This window comes from Patagioenas fasciata, chromosome 3 (assembly GCF_037038585.1).
Source record: "Patagioenas fasciata isolate bPatFas1 chromosome 3, bPatFas1.hap1, whole genome shotgun sequence".
Lineage (NCBI taxonomy): Eukaryota > Metazoa > Chordata > Aves > Columbiformes > Columbidae > Patagioenas > Patagioenas fasciata.
Window position 1 is genome coordinate 27,878,578 of NC_092522.1, and position 19,920 is coordinate 27,898,497.

Consider the following 19,920-nt stretch of genomic DNA (forward strand, 5'->3'; position numbering starts at 1 on the left):
TTCATTCTCTTTTCATCTCCAGATCTTTAAGTTTGGTTACAGCCCATGAGTAGACACTACAGGCTATTAAAAACTGAAACTATTTATGGAACCAATTTCACCAATCATCACATACTATTCAAAATCTAGAAGATAAAACTTACCAGCAAATGCTGGCCTTCCAAGTAAAGAAAATATGGCATCAAGAACATTTCACTTAATAAAAATCAAAACACTGCAGAATATGACAGGCATTGATGACTACAGTTATAATAGACCTTAAACATCTGAGCTTTTCCACAAAATCTGTCCTCTCTTTTAGCTTCCTAGTCTCACAATAGATCCAATATGAATATTTTTGTTGAACTGCAAACTGGATAGCATACCACATTTTGTACTACTTATTGTACCATGGATTTAAAACTTACAGCAAACTAAAAAGGTCTGAGACCATTTCCAAGTTTGCCAGCTATGAAGTCCAGCAAACCAGCCCTGTAAGCAACTCAGTTTGTAAGTAATTCCAGACTATTAAGTTTTACTGCTTGGTAAGTACAAAAGTGGGGATACATTACACTACCGAGTATCAAGCTTCACTCACAAGTTTCCTATTCCATACTGCTCACTCTACATATTTATATTACTCCTCACTAATACACTTTAACTGCAGCAGACAGATGTCTTCAAAACAAGACTACCCAACAGCTGGAAAATCTCCCAACATTGTTTTAGATAAATTCAAATGAACAGAGTGCCATTCCCAACCAAGAAGCAGCCCTCTGTTAAACCCCAAGAAGGAACCTCAGGAAGCTCAATATATACTTATGTTTTAATCAGGATGCTAAACTGTTTTCCAGGTCATGGTACAATCACTCGATGCAGATAAGATTCAGCAGTACAGGGCACGTGAAAAAGGCCGTAATAGAAAAATCCACAGAAACAACTAGAATTGATTCCTCCAGAGAAGGATGAGGTTCAAGGAAATCAAGGAAGACAGCTTGAATGGTCTGGAGGAATTTGAAGTGTCAGTCCTGCTTAGTCTCAACAATCTTGAGATCCATCCACAGGGGAGACAATGCTATACGTAATGACAGGCTCTTGTCTTAAGGGTCCCTCTCTAAAATACTGCTTACAGCAGCAATCCAGCAGCAGTGTCTTATGTAAGTAATATTGAAAGGAAAGCGAGCGCTCTGGGAGAGCTCTATCACAGAGATGCCAGCCCACACAATTTTCTGAGGATGGTGTCGCCAGGCTCCAATGACTGTTCGAAACACACAGTTTCTTTCAGAAGATGATAGCAATGTACTACATCTCTAACACAAAGCAGGACTGCAAGCACCTGCCACTACAAAGAAACAAGACAGCTATAGTCAAGTTATTACTATTTAACACAAGTATATTTTAGATTTTTTTTAAACCAAGCAGCATGACCTATTATCCAAAAGAGGAACAGGACATTTTGTTCGATGTTAGCTGGACTAAAGATTCGATCCTGTGGGCACTTTCTCTCTGCTCCTCCTGGTCCCAAGCGGCACTTCATTTTACAAAGTCACTTCAACACAGTACAGCCTGTTTAGCAAAAGCGCTTTCTTCAGTTTTGTTGCCATGTTCAGTCATAGTCTGAGTTACCAGAATCTTATAATAACAGCATATTTTAAAGTTTTTCTTTGAAGTAAAAGTCTCTTTATTGTATTTGCCTCTCTTTGCACTTGATTTCCAAAAATTCAAGATGTTGCTTCACATGGCTTATTGCAAATCCCAAGGTAGCTAAGTCAAAACAGAAAATGCAGGAGGAATGTAATAGCATAGTGCTTAAAGCAATGCCTGTTACAGGAGTACACCTGTCATTCCAGCTCTTCCCTGCCTTTAAGAATTGGTCAAGGGCAGCATAACAGAAGAAAAGGCTTCTCAAGTATAACATTTACTCCCTGTTTAATAGAGATATTTCACATTTGACTGTTAAACACACTTTTCAGATTTTTTTTTTTTTTTAAATACAATGGAACCTCCTTTTCTGTTTTGTGGACCCCAATTACATAAAAGAACTCTATGAGCCACAAGTAAAAGAGGTTATGGCTGCATCATGTCATACAAGACTTCTGCTTTTACCCATCTCTAAATCTGACTTGCTGCTTCTACTCATTCAAGTATGAAAAAAGCAACAGTAGTTAACATAGCTAAAAATCCCTGGAGCATCTTTCAAGTAAGGTTTTCCTTTAAGGGCACATGGATCAAAACGTGAGTTTTGTCATTTTGACTTTAGTTAATGACATTAATTCTCATTATTTCAACTACTGAGATACATCTAATAACAAATTAACTCAGAATTAAGTTTCAGAGAAAAGCGTTCACATAAGGAGATTGCTGTCATACTTTGTTATCAGTATCCGCTGCCAGAGGAAACAGACATTACTGCCATAATACCAGGGATTAGGCTAGCGGAAGCTCCTATTAATGTTCCCTTCACTGTCTCCCAAACTTGCCTTGGATTTGAATGACAGTGAATCAGACAAGCTATCATATCAGTACCAAGGAATGTTTTCTTCTGAAAATGTCTTCTTGTTGTTTCTAAAGCCTTCCTAATTGTGTGTCCTTCAGCGCCAAGGTGCAGAAGCAGCAATTCCTGTATGCTTAGGGGAGTCGAGCGTGCTTTTCCCTATCTAGACACGTAAGTTATAAAATGAAGGCATTTTCATCTTCCAAATTCCATTTATGAACTACATTTGGCAGAGAACTGAAACCTTTTCATCATCTCTGTGCAACAATAGGGCTTTAAGACTACAAAGGAAAGAAAAGAGAAGAATCTCTCAGTAGTGGTAGCTTTCCATCTCAGAACCTTAGTTCCTCTGTGCTATGATGTAGATTCAAATGCAAGTTCAGGGAAAAGTTTAATTTGCATCTTCACACAAAAACTCAAGCTGAACTAAACAGTAAGTATTAGTTAGTATTACTTAGTATCTGTTCAGTAAATAGGCTACTTTCTTATTATTCATCATTTTGTTTTTGAGAAAGGATTCCTCTAGCATGACAGGGAAGAGAGTTAATATGCTCCAATGTGTTGCTTACTGTAGCTTGTTTTGTCATTTTGTGCCATTTTGTCATCACCAAATGTGGAGGGGTTTCGTTAGAAGGAGATATGTTGTTGAATTAGTCAGGCCCAAAGGAATGTCAAGGCCACTTTGAGAAGCTGAGAACAGAATCTGCTGTGAGAAAGAGGGGTGTTTCTTCATTAACAGGGCCTCAGCATGGCGTGAGTCGTCAGACCTATCATCGGTGGGGCTCCAGCGTGTGGACTGCCCATGATATTCATTTAGCGAATCCACGCTTGGAGCGTGGACGCATGATTAGAGAATAGTTGCGCATATAAGGAGACTTGTTTCTGTAATAAATGGTTTTGCGTGATTCACATTGAATCGGAATGCTGAGTTCTTTATCGCTCCAACAACCAAACACTGCTGATCATCCACACCTCAAAGTAAGGTCACAGACTTCTTTCTGGTTACACCCACACACCCCAACCACCAAGGCATTATAGTTACCAATTTCACTGCCACTACCACCATCTTGAATGCTCCACAAAATTATGCTACTCTCTGAGGCAACTGCAACCATCTTATCCTTGTCTCCATGAGGTCCTCCAACCACCTTCGCGTTGAGAGCCACTCGCTCAATTGTCCAGTCCAGGTAGGGACTCGTGAACACCTGCTGCCATCCAGATGATTCTTTAATTCTGGAAAGGCAAAGGAGGGAACAGGGAGCAGCTTAGACATTCAGAAACAGACATCTCAGCCTAACCCTGAACCACCGTGGATGATCCAGCCAAAAGCTTGGGTTAGCCAAATGCTAGAGAATGAGGTTCCACATAAGACTTTAGAAGAAATCTCTAATTTCCAGAGGCAAGGTGTCTTACATGTCCTGTAAGATACCCAATCACACTCCAGCATAAAGCTGTGCTATCTAGTCAGGTTTTCTGTTTATGGTATACTGTAAACAGACCATACTGAATTGACAATAAGCTTTTTTTTTTTTTAGAGAGTCATTTGCCTGTGCAATTTTAAAGACTTATATGATGCCAGAAAAGCACAATTTATCTGATTTAATTTTAGGCAATAGTATAGGATACTTTGCAACTGAGCTAGAGCACAGTGAATCCGAGCATTTAAATTATATGAATGCTAACATGGAAAGCAGAAACTTATCTATAGTATTTTTTGCCATTGTTGCCATTCTTTCATTTCAGCATTGCATCCTGCCTGGAGATGAAGTACCTCGGATCACTGTGCTCTCCCTATATGTGCAGAACAAATTGCAGTGAAGAGACTCAAGAGCAGGACTGCAATATCCATAAGCCTTTAAGTGCAACCAACACATTCTCACAAGCTTTATTATCAAGTTTTGAAGACTTATGCCATATTTCAAAGGGGAAAAAATACTACCTTTAGGATGCATTGTGCCTTGCTGTAGAGCTTTTTACTAAAATAATTATGATACGTATTTAAATAATACCTGTTACAAGAAGCATAAAAGGAAGTCACAAAACTAAACATCTGAGTATATTTCATATTTTACTGCATGGGATTCACTGTCGAGTCCACTACAAATTACCACTTATTTTGAGAAGCGATTCTGGCTAAAATTCAGGTGTTGCCCTTACATGAATATAACCCTTACAAGAATCTTAAAAAAATCACATCACTTGACTAGAGCACAGCAGTATAAGCAAATTTGTGGGTAGAGAGAAGTACTTTAAGTGTATGCCGTTCTCCTCAAACACTAGATATTCAAAACGTCTGGGCAAATTCACTTGTCAAGCAATAAAAAGGAGCAGGTACTAAGATGCAGCAGAGAGGGGAAAAAACTTTTACCAAAGCTGTATAATAGCAGAATGGAGGAGGGAAAATTCCACCATTGTATTCTTAGAATTCCTGCAAGATCCAGAAGGAAAAAAATATTCAAATCAAAACAAGATTGCTACCTTGAGCCATTATGAAGAAAAGCAGCATTTTAAATTGGCATATTGACCTGTGTCCTCTTTCAGCAACCGTTCAAGTATGACATGCTTCATCAAAAGCATCACTAATGACTTAAGTTCAATGGTAACAAGTCTCATGAAGAGATTACCAAGCAGGAAAGAAGCACTTTCACTTAAGTGACCCAGCATCCAAGGAAAACAGTCAGAGATAAATTCCTAAGGAGGGGACAATTAGCACAAAGACAATTGCAAATCATTGCCTTTTTGTCCAGTCAGACCATATTAATGTTCTTGTTTCCAATTATGCTTAAGTAGAGCAAAAGAAGCCACATCTAGCACAAATTAAAGCAGAACAAACTGCTATGGTGAACACAAGAGACAAGTCAGATGTGATTTAAGTTACGAAGTTTAAGCAAGCATTCTATATCGTGAAAAAGGCAGCAAACTGTGGCTTCAGCTTGGCAGTAAAGAAAGAAGCTATTCACATTACACTCTTTACTCTCTCTTCTGTTTCTGAACCACACTAGGACAGCAGTATTTGGTTTTGGGAACAGCTCCTGTTCAAACATTCCTTTCCTTCTTTTGGAAAAGACAGCCACTAATTAAATCAAGACTACCAGATGCAAACTAAGAACAGCTTCTGTAACATGAAGATGTTATTTATCTTTATCTAATCTTAAAAAAATAGCCAGTCTGTTAATAAGACATTTAAAGACATTTTTCATCTGTCCAGGTGAAGTAGCAAGTGCATAACAGTTTTGCTAAGTCAAAAAAAAAAAAAAAAAGAAGTTGAAGATGGGGTACATCACTTATGTAGCTAAAATCCATTAACCGTTTCAAGTTCTTTGATAGTCTAACTTCAAGGACTGTCTTCAAACCCATATAACTAGGAAGAACATTTAAAATTATTCTTTCCTTTAAAAGCCTGCTTTAAAACAGGCTTTTGTAATAGTTAAATTGTAGTCTGTTACTTTCAGAATGACACCAAAAATTGCCATAAAAGCAGCAAAATTTGAATTCCTATCAAGCAGTTTATTTGCACGAGCACAAGTGGCAACTGATATTTATAGAAGTAGACAACGCATGTGATCTACTGCCATTTCAGAGTAAAGCAAACTTTTTGCTTTACTCACAACAAATTATCATTTGTTTTTTTAGATTCCTGTAACCTAACAATCAATTATATTCATACCTGTAGCAAACAGCAAAATGGGCATAGGCAGCTACTATCCAGTTGTGGTGGCCAGCTACTATTAGGACTTTCCGTGGGTCCACAGGAAATCCTAAAAACAACATAGCTAAAGTCAGTCAAGCGATGGGTATGAGAAGATGAACAGAGACATCTAGAATAGGATAGAGCTCTCTGCTAGGATATGCAACAACACCTTTGATAATGAAGTTTCTGAACAAACATTTGTAGCTAGATTCTAGTTAGCAACATTGTTCCTCACAATCCTTAAAACTGTTACAGTTCTTATATGGAAAGAAGACATTTCATCACAGTGACTACAATGCAAAGTGTTCATAAGAAGAAAGAGGCAAGTATGCGCCTTGGTTTCAAAGCCTGTCAAATAGATTAAAAATTATTTTATCAAATAAGAAACACTGTTTTATTTTGTAAAAGTTCTTTTGTTTGATGGCACTGGAAATCAATGGTTATGGTCCTACTCTCCCTGAGTTAGCTCTCAACCTTGATATGCCAAAGAACTAATGCCTCGAGACTGCATCTTGTGTCTCATTTTCCCCAATACTGCCCTCTTCCAAACCTTCACAAAGAAGAATTAGCAAATCATATCCAAGACCTATTTTCATATTACATGGATACAGATTCACCTTTTAACACACTAAAGATTTTCCTCACACTACCACAATTTACACAATTATAGCAGAAACATAACACTATAATAGTATCATTTTGCTTGCAAAGTCAGAGCTGGAAAATAACATAATTCAAGCTTATCTTATTTACAGTTACATATATTTTATATGGAAAGTACTCTAGTCAAACAACTGAAGACCACCTTTGCTCTAGAAATTCAACTCTTGCAGGGCAAGATAAGCACCAGGAGCAAGAAAGAGGCACAAGAGCAGGAAGGAGATCCCAAACAAAGACCAAAGAGACACTGGTCTGTCTGGTTTTTATCATGGCTTTGGTACAGCGTGAGGCCTCACTAATACTGCATGAAGAACTTTGATTTGCCTTTCTCTCAACCTCATGTCTTGGTTGTGCAGCAGCGAGCCTTAAATACTGTTTAGGGTGTAGTGTTTAAGTAGTGTTCAGCAATGTAAGATCAGGCAAACACAGAATAACAGAGTGAAACAAGAAACAGTCACTCAGTTTTTATTTCCCAGTGACAATCATCTCCACAATTTGTTTTGGTTTTAAAAGTGACATTTCTCACCTAGCCTGACTGTACCTTCCCCAGTACCAGCAAGTGTAGGTTGGACACCACCTCCATGAATCTCACTCTCAGAGCTGTTTTGACCAGTTCTAACATCAGCTGGTGGCCCAGCAGTATTATTTATTTTACGGTTAGGAATGCCTATAAAAGAAAAGAGATGTTTTGTGCCACTTCATAAACTTCAGCAATATAACAGGTATCAATTAACTTTCAAACTACAGGATTAATACTTGAGCATTTTCATCTAAAGTCTAATTCATCTGCTACAAGAATGAGGCAATATCATTAACACTGAAACAGAAAATGCTTTTGCTCTCCACGCTCACATTCACAATCTAAGGAACTATCTTCAGAAAACTTGTCATCAATTGGCTAGATATCCCCTACACTTCATGTTAGCACATGAACTGTGTTCATCTGTACAGAGAAGTAAAAAATTTAACACGTACTTATATTGTTAAGGAAAGCTCATTTGTGCTGATATGTCATCTAGACATAGGACACCTAAAGCAATTGTACCTTCAGAAAGAAGAAAACGCTTCATACTGATAACATTTAGCTGAAGTATACTTGAAGAACCTCTACTTTTGTCCGCTACCAAACACAGCCTGTTTAGTATTAACATGCCATCCCCTCAGCTCAGTACTCTAAATACGCCATTTCATACAGCATACAGATAAAAGACTTGGTTTTGAATCAGAACGATGCTCGGTTCAACTATTCTTCTTAATCTTTCCATAGGAAAGCCTTCTCTGAACAGTCTGACAGCTAAACTACCTCAGCCAGTCACTCCCACAAACCAAAGCAATAAATGACTGCAAGCGACATCAAATCATGAACACAAAAATACCTGGAGGTGGCAGGTAACCGTGAAAAAGGACACTGCCACAAGAGGAGCGTTCCAGTTCCTCACATAGTAGCAATCTTCTCACTAAGGTGGAAAAACAGATATGACCATAGCTTTCACTTCCCAGGAAACATCACATTATTTCAAATAACCTTCTGTATCAGTAAATTTGAAAATCTTCAGGGTCACCACTGCTCAGGACTTCTAAGTGGATCATTACTATGTAATAAATGTGAGATTACCTCATATTAAAAAATATATATATATATATACCTAAAGGAGTAATTCCATAGAATTCAGCTTCATGCCTGAGAACATTAATACTCACTCCCCTAGAGAAAGAAAAAACAAACAAAACAACCACACAGAGCAAGTCAGTATCTTGAATATAAATACTTGCATATAACTAGATTACACAATGTGAACGTCGAGCGACCCATTTACTGAATTACCACCAAATGCATTGAACATGTGGATGTGTGAGATTTCAAATTGATCTTAATATCTAGTATCTTTCATTAAAACAACGATAGAAAAAGATTGCCACAAGCGGTTTAAATTACAAGAATCCACTAACAAAATATAATGCTACCATTTCTGCCTCTGCCACACCATACATATACTCTTTAGACATGATCTCAAATCCACAAGGGAGCTACTTATACCAGGCACTCAACTAGCTGAGTAAAACTAAACAATCTTCATTTGAAAAAGTTTTCTAATTCATCAGATGAAATTAATTTTCAGTTGAAAGAATTAGAACTTCTTACCGTAAATCTAACTCCTTTGTGCGAAGAAAATTTAAAATGGGTGCAAATGCTGCTGGATCTCGATCAATAAATATCTGCAAAGAAAAACTGCTGTACTTTTAACATTATTATGGAGCAGCTGTCCACTAAAATGCTTTTTTATGCTGAGCATGAGAGAGGAGTGGAAGATGAGGCAGTCAGCAGACAAACATAACCGGAAGTTTTTGGACCACCCCTTTGCTCTCATTATTCTTCTACCATCCACTAATTCAAGATTCTTAAAAGATGTGTACAAACACTGCTGCAAATAGATGACACTTAATAAACATGTTATTTAAGCTCTAGAGGCTCCACAAAGTTCAATGGGTATTCTCACTCTCCATCATGTGTTCGGAATGCAGTAAATGCATTAAGAGCAAAGGAAGTTTAGACTTTTTTTTAAATGAAGTCTATCACCATTACAACTACCTCTGTGCTTTTACCTAAGTAGTTGTGTGCTTTACTATCACTCAACTACATTGCTGTAACTATAATTTCACATAAGAATATCATACACACAGACTGAAATAGCCATTTTGCTAAGTATGTTTGCCAACAAAAGCTACATTTCCACATCAACTACATATGCAATACTGTCTAATGAAAATTATTCCTCCTTCTGCAATACAGCAATTAGCAGTTCTTTCTGTTTAAAAAAAGTACAGATTCTGCCTCTGCATTGTCTGTACAATTCAGAATGAGTACAGTAACATGCATATTGTTCCAGTCTCATTTATTTTGGAACGAAGATGAGAACCAAGAATTCCAGAGATATCATCAGTTTACATGAAAGTCTGGAGACCAGACCAGTGTCGTGACATTCAAGTAGCTATACCTGTGAGACCTTTATTCTGTCCTAAAAATCTTTAAAACTTGACTAGACGTAACTAAATTAAATACTCCCAGTCATTCTTGCACTTGATACCATGAACAGTATTCCAACTAGGCTTTGAGATAAGAAAAAGGATTATATATTTTGTATCAAGTACAAGAAAAGGAAAATACATGGTGACATTTTGAAATTAGTTTAAAGTCACGTATTTTCCTCCTGTTGAAATAAGTGATAAAACATGAACAAAAGGTCAAATCCAATTGAACATTAATCCTCATGGACTCTGCAGCAGAGATGGTGCTGTCAGCATTTTAAATGTGGGCTTCTGCAACACTTACCATTAGGGGTTATGTAATACAATAGTGACAGAGAAAATACTGGCAAAAACCAAAACAAGCTTTTTAAAGTCCAGGAAAGTAGATGTTTTTAATTCATTTGACCCATTGTTTTCCATGCTTTTAAGCATTAGCTGACTCAGGCAGTGTAACTCCCATTAGCACCCACAGTGAACAAGTCTCTAGCAGAGAACCCAAACGAAAATATAACATTAAATTAAGAATTTATCAGCAGGTTTATTACTCACAGCACCAGTTTCATCCTTCAGTGTGGAAATTCTTCCGCTCAGCAAACTGAAACACAAGGAATGGTCATTAGATGTCCCCCAGAAATGTAGTAACACAAATAAAACAGAGCAAACTGACTGAGAGTATTGCTATATTTGTGTATTGTACATTGCATTTTGGTAAAAATGCAGAGCTGAGCAAAGAACACTATCTAGGTAAGGCAGTACAATGGTGAAGTATCCCTCCTGAACAAAGGAGCAAGGAAAGGCTAAGTTTTCCTGGGCACCCAGAAGACTGCATAGTTTGTTAGAATCTAGTAAATCAGTAAGAGCTGCTCAAGTGAAAAGGAAGAGTAAACAATCTGTTCTGCAAGGACTTACTGGGGTGAATGAGTTTTTACACCATGTTATTTGATAGTTTCTTTCCCATCAGATCAAAGTACTTTTGCTCCAGATCAGTAGAAAACACAACATCAAAACCTTGTTTTACAGATGTGAGGAAAACTAAACCATGTCAACAGTTTTATTTCAAGATTGCATCCCAGTCTGGATGACAACTACCTCTGAGATTTTCCAGTACTGGATGATTTTCAGAACAACCTCCTTAGATTAGTGCTGAGAGATCAGGGAACAGCAAGGGACTTCCTCCTTGTGCCTTTCCTTTCATGCCTCAAAGAACGTGACGTTTCCCTGGCACTCCATTTATCTGAACATTTCAGTAAAACAGGAGCAGGTAATGCTGCCTGTGTCAGCTGCCAGGCTTTTACTGAGAAAGAGGTCTAGAGCACAAAAGTTAAATGCAAGGAAGCAAACCTGCCAGCCTTTGGGTCTTCTTTTATGTGTTTGGGATTAATTGGTGTGATAAAAGCAGAGAAACTACAGCACAAAACTACTAGGGTACAAACTGTAAGCAGCACATTCTACAGAAGTAGTAAAAGTTACAAGAAGGCTGTTCAATAATCCAAGAGCTCCTGTACCGCAAGTTAAAATCCTACAAAACTTTGACTAAATTCAACCTACAGCAATAATTCAAACAACACTGAAGACAGTTCTACCTTCCATGGTCAGTAAGATCACAACCAGCAATATAGTAATAAAGTCAGTGGCATCTCTCTTTCCTGCAGACTTGGAGCTTTATTTCCACAACACTTCATCTAAAAAGTGACAACTCTGCAGCACACATAAACTGCCATATCATCATTCAAGATAAAAGACACCATTTGGATAACAGCTTATTTCAAATTAACCTGTCTCATTGCTTGAGACAGGGAAAAAGCATAAGGAATAAAAACACTATTTACAGCATAAATTAAGAACTGAGAACATGTATATATTTTTTTTAAATGGCTGATAATTTGTCTCTCTCTAATGTGGCAATACATTATAAATACCTGGAAAAAAAGGAGTCTGGAATCCACATCAGTGTTTGTCTTGAAGTGCTGAACCTAGGAGACCAAAGTTACAAGTTTAGAATCAGTTGTAAAACTGGAAGGAAGTACGCTTTATGAAAATTCTTTGATTTGTCCTACAAAGCTGATATCAAATGGGTTTGGGAAATTTGAGATCATCTAAATGTCTGCACAGAGTCAAAGAGGTTGCACATTCTTTGCACAGATCGTCCTTAAGCATGAAGCAGGCCCATCCAGAGACCTCGAAAGTGTCATTCTTTGCATGTTTGTTTGTAACACACTGTCCCAAACATCCTGCAGTTTCTGGTTCTCATACTTAGTCAACATCAATGCTTTCAAAAAAAGAAAAACAAAAAAACCGTACAGACAAAAGAAGTTACTAAAATATAAGTTTATCAACAGCGTGCTACTTTTGTCATTAACTGCATGTTACCCTTACTTAGGATTCAAAAGGGTGCTACATTCTGCAATGCAAAAGACTACCATGAGCTTCAAGCTAATATTTTACAGTAACTTCAATTATTTACCATTTTGCTATTTGGGCCGTCTTAGGGGAAGTCAATAACAATACCAGTTAAAAGAAAGCAAGCATTTACTCCAAATCAAATTATTGAATAATACAAATTAAAGTATTGCTTATGATGTTTTGATTTAACATGAAGGAAGACGATGAGTTCATGCTCCACATCAGCTCTCTGTATATATCCTCCTACTAGAACCATAGCTAGGAAATCTTTGATGACCTCTTAATTAATGGGAATCAAGAAAGGAAATCCAAAGTAAAATTTCATGACAAGTTTACATATAGTACAGGAATACATTACAAAATATTTTTTGAATAACAGTACTTAATCATAACTTATCTAGTTTTCACTGCTTGTATTTTCCAGATTTGGAGAAGAAAAAAAAAATGTAAACAAAAAGCATTACTTTATACCCCCTAAGAGGCAGAAATACAAAGGCTATATGGAACTACCATCCTGCATAAAAAACGGATTGTCTAGCTGCTCACTTCAAGCGTAACAATAACAAATCTGTTCTTAACAGAAAGTCTACAGTACCAGTGTTCAAAGTGCAAACACGCGCAAGTCTTTTCTAAAGAATAATTTAAAAAAACTAAAGATCAAATAAATTTGCTACTTAAATGGAAAGTGACTTCTATTTGCAGTTTTGCACAGCTTTTACCATCAGTAACATATATCACTACCCTTCTCTAAGAGTAAGGGATAATTCATATAACTGTTATATTTTGTGCATAATAGAAAACAATGAGTTACATCAATTTTATCCAAGATTGATCCAGACACGGGTGATGCTGCATCTTTCCTCACAGTTACAAGCACTCAGCCCTTTTAAAGGTCTTCACAAGCTAAAGACTTTTATTTTCTTATACTTTAAATACTTTACAACTTTCCATTACATAGAAAGATATGGAAAAAGTACTAGAACCACAGCTAACTGGCAGCTTCTACAACACTGAATGATAAACACTAAGCTAGTTCTGAAGCAATAAACAAGTCTGATGACACCACTAAAATATTGCAGATCTTTAAACAGACGTTTGATGTTTGAGGACTCGATGGTACTGTCTTCTCAATACACTACAGCACAATCTCTGAACTGGAGGAATGTTTGCACTTAAGCACATGAGTGACAGTCAACTATTCAGAGGTGTCATTATTGACATTTTGCTGGTGTTTTGACCAGCTGGGTTCCATTCAAGCATTTCCTAAGTCAGTTAAAAAGCTTAGTAGCAAAACATCTGGTACTAGAAGATGTTTCAGAAGAACAAGCGACACAGTAAGGAAGACAGGATAAAGAGCCATCAACTGATTCCACATTCATCTCCTTGCAACTTTATCAGTGGGTTTAGACAGCACAAGGGTTTTCTGTCTTGTAAGCAACACCTCATACTAACATATAGGTTAAAACTTTTAATATATACATTAACCTATGTAAACCATAAGACTCCTCCTTTCCAGGATCCAGAAAGAAGCTTGGCTAGCAACATTTACAGGTGTAAGTGCAGCTGCAACTCCATGTAGCTAACATGCGGTGGTCACAGAGACATTGCATGAGGAAAATTACACAAACCCAGTGCAATATCCTCAAATACTCTTAAGCAAATAGCAGTCTACAGTTATTTTAAAGAAAACAAAGGCAACTGGAAACAGACACACTGTTAGTTATAAAACAACCATTTCATAGTCTATTGCGCTTATCTTACAACCAGAGGCAGATAGAGAGTCAAGAAGATTCATCAAATGTGTTACAGTAATTTCTGTGAATGTGAACTTGCAAGAGGCTTGTGCTCCCAGCAAACGAATTGACAAAAACTGAGATCAGGAACTGTTGGAGCAGCCACACACAGAGAAGTTCTGGCAGTCCCAGTGAGCAGTGGGAACCTCCTGTCAGAACATGGAAAGCTGGGGTCTCTGTACTAGATGCTCCAAAGTACAACTAATGTCAGAGACAGAGGAAAGAGCTGATTTTCTCTTCTCAAACAAGTCAATGAACAAAACTTTAAAGTTTCTGTTTTCCTGAAAGGGAACCACTGAAGACAGGGAAACGTGTATAGTATCCATGGTTTCCCATTTCCTGTCCAGATCATCCACTCCACTATCAGCTTTGAGTCACCTTCCTTTCCAAGCTGAGAAACCTGGCCCAGATATATTTTTCAAAGAATACTGGCACTACAAGGGAAGTTGCACTTGCAAAAGACCAAAACCTTGTACACAGGACCGTTGCCCATTGTCTCCCTATGGAAATGGAAATGTTCATGCACACATTTCCTAGTCTCTACATGCAATGGATAATTGTTAATAAGAATCTAGACCTTCAACTAGAAATGAAATACACACAACTGTTAGTTTGCCTTATTCTTCATACTCTGTGTAGGCAAGCCCTCTGAGGATGCATATTTCTTCCCCAATTCATGCCCTCTACATAATTACCTGTGTGGTGTCATTTAATAAGTAAGTTCTATTTAAAATTATGAGACTGAAGCATCTTTGTGATTTCACTTGTAATAAAAAACTAAAAGATGAACTGGTCTGTAATTTCAGAGACAGAATTCAATGAGGAACCTTATTCGGCGTAACATGAAATCTGGTCCAAGCCAACATCAAAGTTATCCTGAAAGCATCATTACAGATGAGCTTTGCCTCTGCAAGTGACAAACAGCTTCTCTGGGCTGAACCAGGTTCTTAGCATCATAGAAAAACAAACGAATTCTGCAACAATTTTTATGGTGCCTTCCTTTAACAAAGGCTGCAACATACAATTTAGTTATGAGAACAAGTTCATCTCTTGGGTAATGCAAGAAAATTCTTAAAATAGTAGTAACAGTTACCACTATTTATAGCTGGCTTCATGTTGTGTGCAGACTCAAGAAGTCACATCACTTCAGTTTCCACTAGCTATGGTAATCTGGATGAGTTCATGCCTGAGCATTTTGACAGGAACATTCACACAGATTCTGACTGCAGCTGTCCCACAATCATCTGTGCAAGCCTGCCAAAATGCCTACGTATGCCATATTCCACACTTCCAGCATATATTTGAATACAATATAATTCTTTATTCTCTTCAATACCTTAGTCTCTGTGGCTACTAAACAGGCTGATCACTAGAAGCCTATGGATCTGATGGCAAAGCAAAGCTGTCCCGAAGCAGCACTGTCCTCAGAGAGCCCATAAAAAGCACTACCGAAGTACATAGCTATAAACCCCAGGCATTGCAGGCAGACACCCCTCAGGACAGCAAACCTTCCCCGCACCTGCCTCCAGATGCCCCTGGCTCAGCTCCCCTGCAACACGCTGGGGGAATCTTTATTCAGCCCCCCCGGAGCCGGCACCACGTCCAAACCACGAAGTCCCCGCGGGCAGGTGCCAGGCGAGACGGAGCGGCACCCGGACCAGCCGGGCAGCGCCCCACGGGGAGAACCCGGCAGGTCCGGCCCCTCGGAGCGTGGCTCCCAGCGGCCTCCCTCGGTGCTCCCCCGCTCCGCCACCCACCGGCAGGACCCGGGGCCTGTCCCCCTCCGGCAGCCACTCCCGCAGCCTCGCTCACCTGGTGCCGCCCACGTTGAGCTGGATGATCTCCCCGCTCCCGGCGCCAGCGAAGCCGCCGCCGTTCCCCGCCATCTTCCCCGCCACCTGCTCCAGCCGGCGCCCGCCGGCGCCTCCCGCCGCCGCCGCCGGAACCTCGGAGTCGAGGGAAGCAGCGGCGGGGTAAGGGGAAGGCGGCGGGGAGGAGGGAGGGGGTGGGGGATCGGCCAGGGGGGCCGTGCAGCCCTGTGCGGCCGCCGGCAGGCAGGGTCAGCGTCCGGCCGGGCCCCCGCCCCGCGGGCTCCCCGCCGCTCAGGCCCGGTCAGGCCGCGCCACCTCCCCAAGCCGATCGAAAAACGCCATGGCAACACGACAGCGCCTGGGGGAGGAGGGTGGCCGGCGTGGGCCAAAACGCCTCTAACCGTTCGCGGAACGGACCCGGATGCTTAGAGACGAGAACCCACACACACAGCAGCGGCTGGGGCGTTAAGTCAACGCCTCTCGGGCGAAGGGGCGCGTCCGGAAGGGGCCGGGTGTGCCCGGCTGCCGAGGCGGGGGCTCTCTGAGAGGCGGAGCCGTGTCGGGCGGTGTCACCGCCGGCCCGGCCTGTGCAGCGAGGCCGGCGCCAGGAGCCCGCCCGCCCCGGTTGCGGCGTCACGCCTGGAGGAGAAGGAGCCAAGAAGGCGGAATTCTTGTGTTTTGTGTTGTTAAAGGAATTGGGGAGCCGCTTGGGCCGCCGTCAGGCGCTCGCGAGGGCGCCGGGGCCTTGTGTGTCCCTCTGCCCGCAGGGACCCTGGGCGGGGAGCTCCCGCCTCCAGTGAATGGCGGTGCCGTGCCAGAAGGAACATGGGAACAGAAAACTTCTTGAGAGCGAGAAAGCAGCGGTGGCAGCGTGGAGTTTAAAGCCTGGGCTGCAGCCCGCCCTCGTTGGTCAAAGTCCACACCGACAAAAGAGAAAAAATAGTAGACACGACAAATGGGAGCTTACAATGCAATTTGAGGAAGAAATCTATCCCTGCAAGCGAAGGAAAAATGCAGAGGAAATAAATGACCGTGTGGTTAGCAGAGGAAGTAATAAAATAGTGGTTTAAAGTTGTGAGGGTAGGCTTTATTATTAATTCCTACACTCAAACAAGGAGAGGAATTGGCAAATATGAGCCAGATACTTCAATTTGTTATAAGTTAAATTTGCCTAAAGATTTGAAAATGTGCTGTGAGGATCCACACCCTATTTAAACCTCACTTTTTTGTGAGGACACATGGATAGAGTTGAAGTGTGTTCAAAAATTATATTTTGAAAATAGTGTGAGAGTTATATGACTAATCAGCCAATACAATGCCTGGAGTTACATGGCCACTTCCTCACTTGCATACCTTGGAAATTCAAGTTTTGTTCCTCTAGTCGTATCATAGAGCCCAATTGGCCCAATCTATGAAGATACCTTTGCCAGGCAGTTAAATATTTTGGAGCAACGACTTTGCTGTCACAAGACCTTATCACAGAGAAACACAGAGCCACGTTAGGCTTCTTAGGCTAATTGGCTAACCAGCACAGTGTATTAGGTTTGGGCAAGGAGCTTATGAATACTGCTGTAATGCGTTCTGAATACGGTAGTACAGATGCTTCTATGGTGTGTTTTGCCCTACAGCCTAAAGGAAAATTGAAAAGCAGCCCAATGTGTCATCAAGGCCTGGACCTTCATTCTTTATGTGTGTATTGTAGTTTGGGTTTCTTCTTGGGTTTAAGAAGAGCCTGGTTTTGGATTTCTGCTGAATTGTCTTCTCCTTCCCCCGAAGGAAATAAAACATATTCAGGTGTGCTATCAGGCAGAGAAGGGAGTTGAACTTCCTCTCCTGTGTCCTGTGGGAGTCCTCTAACTATCAAAGTATTGGGTAAGCAAGTGGAAAGGTATATTTATTTTTTTATATTTGGAAGGAAGAGTGACTCCCTACTTCAACCTGTCAGCTTTTATAAGAAAAACTTAAGTTAGAGAGGGTTTGAGGCTCTGGCTCATGCTCGAAAACCATACCCTTCAGCTTCCCACTGTGGAAAGACTCTGTGTAGAATACTTGCACCTCTTCTCAGTGTTTCCTATGGGCCATTTTGGGTGGCTCTTAGGCTCCTAAATCATGTTTGCTTCACAGTGCCTACATACCATTAAATTTAAGATTCACCTCTTCTTAAATAAAACATAAACACCGTTGGCATTTGTCATACAATTTATGAAATTCGACCTGGGAAGATGCAATGCGAGAAAATCAGTGGTGCTTCAATGCATTCTCTGACAGTTGCAGTCCTCAAACACTTCCACTAGATGCCTCTGTTGTTTTTAAAGTAAGCTTCCAAAGGTAATTCCTGTTTAGCCTCACCATTTAAGGCATATTCTCAGGACAATTTCTCTTGATGCTGCAATTAAAATACGATTTGCAATCACTCCAAAAAAAAAAAACAAACCCAAGCTCATTTCAAAGCACACATTACGTCAGCATTATACCATATTAATATACAAAACAACTCTATGTTGCTAGTTTCTATGATCTTTTTATTAATTCATCCAGAAAGAAAACTGCCAGAAAAGTGTCACATGTAGTGCTATGCAAAAAGTAGACTTCAGAGTTAAATATGCATGCTTCTGAGTGATGATGGTACAGTTCAGGAAATAAGGAGAACCATGAAACAAATTATTTGCTGTGTGGTGTTGCACATTGTAATTTGATCTCTTTAATTGCAATAATTCAAGCTAAGAGTACAAGAGAGGGTTTCTTCCTCACTCTTATCCACTTGGGTATGAGTACAGTTTTCTTGTGGAGCATTCTGTTTTCTGGCCAAGCAGGGAATTATTCCATTCATAAGAAGGCAAATTTTGCTGTATAAATTGTATTCAGAGACACCTCCCAATGGCATGATTGCCCTTAAGCTACTTAAAATACAGGTCTAGGGAGGAATTTGCTGGGTACCTGTTTTGCTAAGTTGTTACCTGAGAAACAGTTTGGCTCCCCAGGGAGCCAAAAGAGGTTAGGTAATAAATTCCTTCTCTGGCTCCTGAGCAGAGCCATAGCACTGGAGATTTTGCTCCACCCTGGAAAATCTTTTTTCCGATCACTTACACCAACGCTAAATGCAGTGCAGCAATCTGTGCAACAGTATGGAGTGGCTGGATACCAATTCCCAAAATATCTTTTTAGCTGTTTAGATAAAGCTGAAGTCAAACTTTTTTCTTCTTTTTATTTTTCATAATATCTGGTTTGAAAAACCAATTAATGGTTTGGAAATGAATAAGCGTTTCATTTTGTTGGTAATATAATGTGTTACATTATTATTGACTAGGACTCTATTTTATAATAAAAGTCACTTTGCATATTTGAGGGGAGAGGTAGCCCCTCAGCATTTTAAAGTACCCATCTGAGTTTTTTAAACTCTTTTCTCACAAAACATGAGAACTTTGTGACAGGGACCTTGTCGCTGGATCATTCTGTAAACTGTCAACTTGATTGCTGGTGTTACACAATAATAATGCCAAATTAAAATTTTTCTACCATCTGCTCTAAAGGGAGGAGCCTTGGAGCCTCACCAATATAGTCACTTGGGGAAATAATACTGTGAGTCACTAGGAACAATGGCTAGTATATGCTCAGTTTTTCCCCAGCTTTGCTTACAGTTACTTAGCTTGAAGGATCTATAGTTTTTAGGTATTCACTTAATAGCTGAAGTCCAATAAAGACTACTAGAATAACTTTAAACAGGCCACAGGGGAGAGAGGAAGCTCATGGAACCATGTGCAATACGCATTTCTTCATTCCTGAATATATGGTTGTTGCTTGCAAATTGGGAAACCACCTTTCTTCTCAGCCCCAGATGCAGTGCTGCACAGTGGGTGACTACCAGGGATGTTCCCTTTGCCCAGAGCAGCTCCAGCCAACAGCCAAATAAAAGGAGTGTTGGCAGAAATGTTTATAGAGGCCTTTTTCCCTCCCTCTGAAAACAGAATTAAAGGAAGATAGATGATAGATAGATAGATAGATAGATAGATAGATAGATAGATAGATGATAGATAGATGATAGATAGATAGATAGATAGATAG

At 39.9% G+C, this 19,920-nt stretch overlaps 1 protein-coding gene across 2 annotated transcripts in view; it reads right to left on the reverse strand.

The window, feature by feature from the left end:
* KCTD3 (potassium channel tetramerization domain containing 3) overlaps positions 1-16,299 on the reverse strand; it is a 28,273-nt gene extending 11,974 nt beyond the window's left edge. Inside the window, exons 1-9 of one of the 2 annotated variants that reach the window (XM_065833865.2) lie at positions 15,860-16,299; positions 11,771-11,824; positions 10,401-10,446; positions 8,968-9,041; positions 8,471-8,529; positions 8,201-8,281; positions 7,351-7,491; positions 6,141-6,231; positions 3,516-3,706 (exon numbers count right to left, since the gene is read on the reverse strand). In XM_065833865.2, the coding sequence (XP_065689937.1) occupies positions 3,516-3,706; positions 6,141-6,231; positions 7,351-7,491; positions 8,201-8,281; positions 8,471-8,529; positions 8,968-9,041; positions 10,401-10,446; positions 11,771-11,824; positions 15,860-15,933 (811 nt within the window). In that variant the 5' untranslated portion in view covers positions 15,934-16,299. Of the gene's footprint in view, positions 1-3,515; positions 3,707-6,140; positions 6,232-7,350; positions 7,492-8,200; positions 8,282-8,470; positions 8,530-8,967; positions 9,055-10,400; positions 10,447-11,770; positions 11,825-15,859 lie in introns of both variants that reach the window. The other variant, XM_065833866.2, reaches the window with a different exon arrangement.
* Positions 16,300-19,920: the final 3,621 nt, after the last annotated feature.